This window comes from Cebus imitator, unplaced genomic scaffold, assembly GCF_001604975.1.
Source record: "Cebus imitator isolate Cc_AM_T3 unplaced genomic scaffold, Cebus_imitator-1.0 Scaffold0, whole genome shotgun sequence".
In the NCBI taxonomy this organism is placed as follows: domain Eukaryota; kingdom Metazoa; phylum Chordata; class Mammalia; order Primates; family Cebidae; genus Cebus; species Cebus imitator.
In genome coordinates this window covers 5,549,854-5,558,701 of record NW_016107315.1, presented here as the reverse complement: position 1 = coordinate 5,558,701, position 8,848 = coordinate 5,549,854, and the positions used below count along the sequence as shown (strand labels likewise).

Genomic DNA, 8,848 nt, shown 5'->3' with positions numbered 1-8,848 from the left:
GGGTCGTAAAAGGTGCTTGACAAATGTCTCCCAATTGGCAACTTACGGCAGCAAATGGTGGGGGAAAGGCACTGGGGCAGGGTGAGAGTGATATAAGGTTGCTTGGGCTACTTCCAAGCTAGGATGCGGGGGCGGGGGCGGGGGCACGGACTTCTGAATAGCCCTCTTCTAAATGACCTTGTCCCAGCACCCTGCTTGTGACTGCCAGGCAGCAACTTCCCCAAAGGAAAATTGGGCCCCTTGCTTTCAACTTCCCCTTGGGATCCCAGAGAACCTGACTGTGGAAGCATGGTGGGGGGGGGGGGCGTGCAGGAGGACTGGCCTACCTGCCCACCCACCAAGGGGACCAGAGCCCACATAGGTAACAGAGGGACTAGGTAGGTAAGAGCTGCACGGGGTGCTGGCTGCCTCAGAAGATGGGAAGGGGACTGTCAGGCCAGCAGCTCTGGACTTGCCTGGGACAGATGTAGTCAAGGGAGGGGGCTTGGGCCCCACTGAGCTCAGGGCTATTCTTGGAGCCTGAGTCAGCGGAGGGAAGGATTCTTGCCCTGCTTGTCTAGGCAGCAGTTAGAAACCAAATAGGAATACTATGCCTCAGGCTATCTTCCTTCCAGAATCCAGAGTAAACACACGAAAAGAGGCATCCTTGGAGACAGCCCTTGGCTCCTTCTGGTCCATCCCAGCAAACCAGGGACCACCAGAGGGTGACCTGGCACAAGGTCCAGTGAGGAGTTTCCCATCTGAGCCTGCAAAGATTCCAAGCTGGGACTCCTACAGGGGCAAAGGTTGGGTCTGCACTTCCTATGGACTCCCACAGCCCACTCCTGGGACAGGCTGGCTGAGGAAGTGGCTGAGTGGAAACATCTGGGCTCAGCTCCCTGTAGGCATCAAAGACTTCTGGACCCTGCTGCAGCCCCCACACTTGCCCCTGGCTGAGGACACATCAGCCTGTGAGAAGGCAGGAGGATCCAGGGGCCGAGGAAGTCCTTGCTCCCTATCTACTGCCCAATGGACTCCATGCCAATGCCAAAAGAGGAACAACACATTTCTCAGCAGAGGACTTTATTGGTGGTCACCTGTGGCACAGGCTGGAGGAGCCAGAGTGCTATTTGTGGTGGGGGGACCACGAGCCCCAGCCCCACCCTCTTGCTTACACAGGCTTCCTGCCTAGAAGCGCAGCCAGAACATGCCGCTGCGGATCCGGTTGTAGTCTGTGAGCTGCTCGATGGGGCCTGTGGGGAAAAGGTGGAGCATCAGGGTGGGGTACCTGGCCTGCACAGGGACACCTGGCCCTGTGCCGCACCCAGCTCAGAGCTGCTGCCCAGAGCAGCACAAGACAGGCTTTGAGTCGAAAGAGGAAGAGAACATTCCCCCAGGGGTGCTAAGCTTGTCCCTTCATGCTCTGGCCCTTGAAGCCCCGCCCCACATGGAGGTGCCCGTTACCTGGCGGGTGCAGGGTGTTGATGGAGGCACCTTGGCAGGCAATCAAGGAGCTGCTGGGACAGGTTTTCTGAGCAAGAACTCCCTGGCAGCCAGGGGACTGGGGAGAGCTGCTGGGGGCCTTAACTGGCTGCTCTGTGTAAGCTGGGGAGTGGGGGAGCAGAGGTGGAAGGGGAAGCCAAGAGAATGCCCTGAGGACACAGGAAGCAGACCCCCTAGGTTACTTACCATATCCAGCCACTGCTGGGCACTGGTCATAGAAGTACTTGGAGCAGATCTCACGCACCATACTGGCATCAACCTCCTGCAGGGTGAGGTAGAGGGCATGTTGGCCAACAGGCACCTGGCCACCACCTCAACCAGTCAGAATCATCCAGCTGGCCAAGATCTCCCACAGGGAGTGTGCAGCTGTCCCCAACCCAAAAGGGGAAAGGCAGAAAGGATTCCTGCTATAGACTTCCATGGGCCCCACTCATCTCCACAGCCATCAGCACCTCTGCCCCGCCCTCCCATCCCATTATACCACCCTTGCAGGCGACAGCTGCCTAGGACACCAGGGATGCCTACAGGAGCAGGCTCTCTGCTTTGCCAGACCCCAACGCTGCACCTCCCAGGTGAATGCCAGGCCAAGACTCCAGAACCTCTCCCAGGGGCCCATGTTACCGCAATCCGGCTTTCCCATTCAGCCAGGGGAATGCGGCGGCCATAGGTCAGGAGGCTGCGTCCGATGTCCTCACACACAGGAGTAGTGCCTTTAAGGGTGGGGGAAGGCTCAGAAGTCCACCCAGCCTGATCCTGGACTCACGGGTACACAACCTCCAGCCTGAGGCTGACAAGGACCTCCCTGACCTCATGCTGACCCAGATCACAGCTCTCTCTTTATGGCCACCTGTTAATTGTAGCGACAGGCTATGGACCTGTCCCACACCTGCCTGCCTCTGCAAGGGTGGGGTGGTGGGGCACTGTGTGATCTTCAAAGTTTTCCTTTCTAACCTTGGTTAGTTAGGAGTGGTGGCTACCTAGGGACTGTCGCTGGCAAGATGCTCTCTACCCCTCCCTGCTGAGCTGCAGGACTCACCGTCTAGCTGAGATACCAGGGCATTTCTGAGGATGTTTTTGCCCCGAGCCACTGCACTCTCCGTGGTACTGGTACACAGGCGCATCCTAAAGTTGGGGGCAGGCGGTGGTGTTCATTCTCAGCCTACGTGTCGTCTCCCAGCCTTCCACTGTTCTGGTCAAAGCCCCCATCCCACCTAGGAATACCAGGCTGCCACATACCACTGGCCTTGCAGCACATAGATCATGTCATCGATTTTCATTCGGTCACAGACAAAGTGTGCACCCAGCAAGCCTGTTTCTGCATAGCAGATGTTGAAGGTCTGGAAACTCTGGCACAGCTGCTTGGCCGCAACAACTGAAGCCAGTGGGCTGGACAGGTGCTGCCAGGGGGGACAGGTGATGAGCACCCACCTCTTATCTTTGACACACTGTGACCCCATGCACAGCAGCACAAAGCCCCAGCACCTCTCTTCCCTGGAGGCAAGGTCCCATGCTTGCTCTGGCACTCACCACGCCACCACCGTAAGTGCAGTCATAGTGGCCGATGATGGCATTGGCCACTTGCAAGGCCACATTGTCCGGGTTGGCCCAGCCAGGACCCTCTACTGCAATGGCCACGTGGGCTAAAGGTAGAGCATCATCACGGTGGCGGATCTGAAACGGTACATAACAAAGCTGCAGGACACCCAGCCTGCCTGGGGAACAGAAAAGGCGGCAGGTATGGAGTGTGTACATGTGTGTGAACATGTGTGCCTGTGACACAGCAGCCACGGGACTCCTTTCCAACTGCTGAAGTATCTCTGGAGTCACCAGGATAACCATGCACACGTGGGTCCTCCCACTGGCCCCCAGCTGAGAGCACTACCCCTGTCCAAAAGGCAGCACACCTCACTGCCAGTGAAGCGGCACGGAGTAAAAGCAGGTACAGCATCCTCTGGGTACTGCCAAGAGATGTCACCAAGGTGCTTCTGGGCAAGATCTAACAGCTGCTGGTGCTCCACTCCTGCAGAGACAGACAGTACATTACTGACCAGTCAGGGCCAAAGGCACAGGGTGGGGGAATTCACAGACAGGCTGAGGACCCCCATGTCCTGTCTTAGTGGGAGAAACTGGAAGGAATATGTGACATTAGAACAGGGTGAGGAGGCTGGGCACGGTGGCTCAAGCCTGTAATCCCAGCACTTGGGGAGGCCAAGGCGGGTGGATCACGAGGTCAAGAGATCAAGACCATCCTGGTCAACATGGTGAAACCCCGTCTCTACTAAAAATACAAAAAACATTAGCTGGGCATGGTGGCGCGTGCCTGTAATCCCAGCTACTCAGGAGGTTGAGGCAGGAGAATTGCCTGAACCCAGGAGGCGGAGGCTGCGGTGAGCCGAGATCGCGCCATTGCACTCCAGCCTGGGTAACAAGAGTGAAACTCCGTCTCAAAAAAAAAAAGAACAGGGTGAGGAGAGAGGGTCCTCCACAGACAGAACCTGCCTTGTGGACAGGACAGGCGCCTCAGGGCCAGATAACTCCCATGGCCTCAGTCTCAGGAGGGCAGCAGCGCTGAGCTTCAAAATGGGCTGCCAGGTGATGCAAGCATTAGGTTCTCACCCGAGAATATGCATCCCACCTACATCAAGGACAAGACTGGTACTCCCTGGGCACAAAGCCACCTGGCCTGCCTTTTCCCTCTAGCTCTCCCTCAAGTAGATCTGGCTGTTGGCCCTGAAAGGGGTGGCAAGTCAGGGGGCAGAAAGAGGCACTATTGCAGGGCTGTGATTAGCTCTGGGGTCCCCTGAGAGCTGGGGACATTTGCAAGTAATGTTACAAACACACACCCCAGGACTCCCTGTTGAAGGAGCTCCCCTCCTTACCACCACAAGAGGAGGTCTCTGTGGAGCCTCGACTGGTGAACACTGTGGCAATGCTGCCCCAGGATGACAGCCACCAGTTACGTTGACCTTTTATTCCTTCCTTCTGTGAGCTCAAGCCCTGCTAGTCTGACAGACACATCAGACTGCTCTCGTGCCCAGGTTTGCCAGTTCCAAAGCCTCTGGTCATGCTCTTCCTATTGGTCTCTTTTGCTCACTCGGCTGCCAAGGTGGTAAGCTGAAATGTTTTTTTTTTTCCTTCTGAGACAGAGTCTGACTTTGTCACCCAGGCCGGAGTACAGTGGCATGATCTCAACTCACTGTAACCTCCGCCCACTGGGTTCAAGCGATTCTCCTGCCTCAGCCTCTCAAGTAGCTGGGATTATAGACACCCACCACCATGCTCAACTAATTTTTGTATTTTTAGTAGAGACGGGGTTTCACCATGTTGGCCAGCTGACCTCACGTGAGTCACCCACCTCAGCTTCCCAAAATGCTAGGATTACAGGCATGAGCCACCGTGCCTGGCCAAAATGGAAGCATCTTGACCCCAGTCCCCTACCCATGCCCTGACCCCAATCGGGTTCCATCTATAAAATCACCTGGAGTCCATCTACTGCTCCCCATCGCTCCTGCCAGGTCCCTGCCACAGCCCCTCTCGAGCCAGCCTGCCTCCACATAGCAGCAGGGCAAACCTTAGAACACTTCAGGCCTTGACGCTGCTCTTCCCCTGTGCTCAGTTCTCCACACCCCATCTAAGTAACACTTATCACCGTTTAGGCTTCTGTTCAAAAGGCAGGTGCTTTAAAAAGCCCCTTCCCCAACGTATAACTCTAAGTCCCCCATGAAATCTCCCCCACCTTTCTGTGCCTTCCTTTTAAGGCACTTCTCAGTCTGTACCAGACATGCATCACCACACAACTAACAGCGGGCTCACCCAAGGGCAAGGCCACAAGGAACAAGGCCAGGGGCTTATATCCCCTACAAACCTATAAACTCAGTATCCAAGGACCAGGTGGGGCTAAGGCAGGCCTGGGCCAGAAGGACAGCATCCTGTATAACTAGTCCCAGTGGTGGTAGCAGGGTAGAATCCTACCCCACCTCAGAGAGCACAGGAGGAAAGTCATTACCCTCAAGCATAAGGTGGGGGCAGGGTCCCCTGGGTGGAAGGTCCTTTATGGTGGGAACCAGGACCTGGGCTCTGATAACTAACATTGGGCCCCCCTACCCAGGGCTTCAGTGAGCCCATCGCTCACCTCCCGCTGCTGCCAGCACCATTCGAGGGGCCTTGTAATGCCTGCTGAGGTACTCAGTCAAGTCTGCACGAGACAGCTTCCTACAAGACATATGGCCAATGTGTCAGCACCTCTTCCCACTGGAGTGAGTTGGGCTACAGGAATGGCACTGATGAGGCAGACCAGGAGAGGCATGGTTTCTCTGAAGTGGGCTCTGCCACACCCCCCAACCCCCTTGCCTTATCTCTGCCACCCCCTGCTCCAGGGCCCAGAGGGCAGCCCTCGTCTGCCCTTGCCTCACGCCTGACCTGAGGATAGGCTCATAGTCCTCTCTGATAAGGTGTGAGCCAACACTGTGGGACTCTCAAAGGGCAGTATCAGAGCTCTGGGAGCCATCCCCAAAGGAGACAAGAGACCACATGGAGGGGACAACCGGACACCCCCACCCCTGGACTGTCAGGACAGGCACCGAAACATACCTTAAAACAAAGCCCAAAATTCAAGTGAAGCTCACAAAGCCATTAAAAAAGACTCACTGGACCACATGGATATAGAAACTGTCTCCAATTGCATAACTTGGGAAAATAACCACCACAGACAGCTAGCCAACTAAAAATGTGACCTGGAAAGGATCTGCCCAGACCAGAAAGGGACATGCATCCCACAAGCCCAGCCACCTCTCACCTGACATTCTCACTGGTCCCCTCCACAGCCTGGGCTAGAGATGTGCCCTGGAATGCTGTGGCATGCAGGTAGTCAAAGACCACGTCTCGCATGGAGGCATCATTCTCCTGCATCTCCCGCAGGATCACATCACGTTCTTTCTCGATCTGTGAGTCTTCCAGACTACAGTTCTGCACAACGTCACCCAGGATCTCCACAACTAGATGCAAGGAGGACATGTTTAGGCACCAGGTGGACCACTGGAGACCCACGGCAGCACAAAATCCCCGGGCCTGGCATCTTCTGCTGCCCACACCTAGTTGCCCTGCTGCAAACCATATACCAAGGGTAATATGATTCTGTGGTCAACCAGGGGCTCCTGGGCTCCTGCTCTGCTCCCCTGCCCTCCATTCCGCCCTCCATCCCCACCTCTTCCTCCAGGTGTTACCTTTTGGCAGATCCTTGGACAGCGCCTTGATGTAGTAAGCTGTGTGCTCTCGGGTGCTGTAGGCATTAAGATGGGCCCCTATGCTCTCCACCTCCTTCTCCAGGGCACTGCCAGGCCGATTCTTTGTTCCCTGGAACCAGATATCAACTGGACCAATCAGGAGCCACACGGGAGCCCAAGAATCCTGTCCTAAGAGGCTACTGAGACCCAGCAGGACTACTGGTCCACGGATACCTCCCTCAGGATAGCCTCTGGGGACATAGATCCCAGAGTCTGTGCTTACCAAGTACTGGGCCTTGTGGTGACCAAGGCCATGGCATCATGGGCCAACAGAATAGAGACAGCTAGGGCCAGGACAGAAGGGCATGGCCACAGCAAGTGTAGCCTAAAGTCCAGAGCTCCTGTAACAGCTTACCAATGAGTGGTGGGGTCATTACCAGTATACCTGCCCCTCTTATTGACAGCTGTGGTCAGCTAAGCCCACACCTGTGTTCAAGTGATGGAACCCACTCCTCCCATGCCATTCATATGACTGTATGTGTTTGTGTATACATGCTAGTGGCCACTTCTGTGGGACCCAATCCTACTCCTATGTGTGGAGAACAGTGTTGCTATCTCTTGGTATGCACACATATGTTAATTCTGCACACTTATCTGTGACACTGCAGCTGGCTGGGCTGCCCATTATGGCTCCATGGCCCTGACCATCCCATACTCCTCCAATTTCTCATTCCTCTAAAAAACATGGGTCTTGGCCGGGCGCAGTGGCTCACGCCTGTAATCCCAGCACTTTGGGAGGCCGAGGTGGGTGAATCACCTGAGGTCAGGAATTCAAGACCAGCCTGGCCATCAGGGTGAAACCACAGCTTTAAAAAATAAAAAATAAAAAAACATGGGTCTTTACTTTACAATCAAAGGATGCCCAGGTATTCCACAAGAGCAGAACATTTCACAAGCAAGCATGCATGCCCATGTCTGTGGGTATGCTACAATGCACACGCATTTCTATGTGTGTTCCTCAAGTCCCTTGCATGCATGCACATAACGCAGGCCTGACTTCTCTGTTGAAAAGTGGGGCTCCTATGGCTTCCTGGTTCTTCTTGGCTCTGAAGGCCTCATACAGGGGCTCATCAGATACATGCCACTCAGGAGAGGTTAAGCTCATGTGGCTCCTTTTAGGAAGGCCAGCCAGAGATCAGCCCTACAACTGAGGCACATAATCAGGCTAACTTTTCTGACCTTCATCCTCAGGAGGGACAACAGGTAGCTCTAAGCCCAGAGGAGACAGACTTCAAGAGCCTCACCTTGAAAGCCAGATGCTCCACAAAGTAGCCTGCCCCATTGTTCTTCTCAGTCTCAAAACGGCTGCCAACATCAATCCACACTCCCACCTGGACAAGAAGCCACCGACAAAGGTTACCCACAAACCACTCCCCAGCCCCTTACTCACACTCCATGCCAAGTGACTCAGTACAAGCCCCAGGCAGGGACTCATGAGTCCTGGAGCCAGGGAGAGCTGCCCCAGCAGGATCCCTGTGCTTGGAGGTACAATCATGCCTGAGAAACGGAGGGCCTGCCGAATGGCTAGTCACACTGCATCATCGCTTTCCTGATTGGCTATCGAGGACCCTCAAGGCAATTCTAACTATGCACATTTACCTGGTCTCACCAGCATAGAAAATCCTTAAATTCAGTCTCACTTTTCAGTTAATTATTTGTCTAGGCATACAACATAACATTTGCAAATAACAACTTATTTTTTCCTTCCTAAAAATTACACGCTGCCTTTGTTCTGGTGATGATTTTATCCTTTCAGCATTAAGGAAGAGACTATTGGTTTACAGTGTATATTTTATCACACTAAGTATTGTTCCTGTAACACCTTTTTTGGTGTTGTTTTTAATCAGATCTGGACACCAAACACTGCCCAGTGTTGCCCTGGCACCCAGTAAGATATTAATTTTCTTATTTTTTTTTTTGAGATGGAGTTTCGCTCTTGTTACCCAGGCTGGAGAGCAATGGCACGATCTTGGCTCACCGCAACCTCCGCCTCCTGGGTTCAGGCAATTCTCCTGCCTCAGCCTCCTGAGTAGCTGGGATTACAGGCACGAGCCACCCGGCCCAGCTAATTTTTTGTATTTTTA

General features: G+C 54.4%; 1 protein-coding gene across 2 annotated transcripts in view; it reads right to left on the bottom strand.

Moving 5' to 3' along the window:
• Nucleotides 1-1,045: 1,045 nt before the first annotated feature.
• Nucleotides 1,046-8,848, bottom strand: part of LOC108291340 (cytochrome b-c1 complex subunit 1, mitochondrial) — an 11,116-nt gene continuing 3,313 nt past the window's right edge. The window contains exons 3-13 of one of the 2 annotated variants that reach the window (XM_017511921.1): nucleotides 8,009-8,095; nucleotides 6,705-6,834; nucleotides 6,278-6,476; nucleotides 5,615-5,694; nucleotides 3,387-3,502; nucleotides 3,010-3,153; nucleotides 2,719-2,879; nucleotides 2,519-2,604; nucleotides 2,104-2,192; nucleotides 1,669-1,744; nucleotides 1,046-1,232 (exon numbers count right to left, since the gene is read on the bottom strand). In XM_017511921.1, coding sequence (XP_017367410.1) covers nucleotides 1,168-1,232; nucleotides 1,669-1,744; nucleotides 2,104-2,192; nucleotides 2,519-2,604; nucleotides 2,719-2,879; nucleotides 3,010-3,153; nucleotides 3,387-3,502; nucleotides 5,615-5,694; nucleotides 6,278-6,476; nucleotides 6,705-6,834; nucleotides 8,009-8,095 — 1,233 coding nt within the window. In that variant the 3' untranslated portion in view covers nucleotides 1,046-1,167. Of the gene's footprint in view, nucleotides 1,233-1,668; nucleotides 1,745-2,103; nucleotides 2,193-2,518; nucleotides 2,605-2,718; nucleotides 2,880-2,964; nucleotides 3,154-3,386; nucleotides 3,503-5,614; nucleotides 5,695-6,277; nucleotides 6,477-6,704; nucleotides 6,835-8,008; nucleotides 8,096-8,848 lie in introns of both variants that reach the window. The other variant, XM_017511847.2, reaches the window with a different exon arrangement.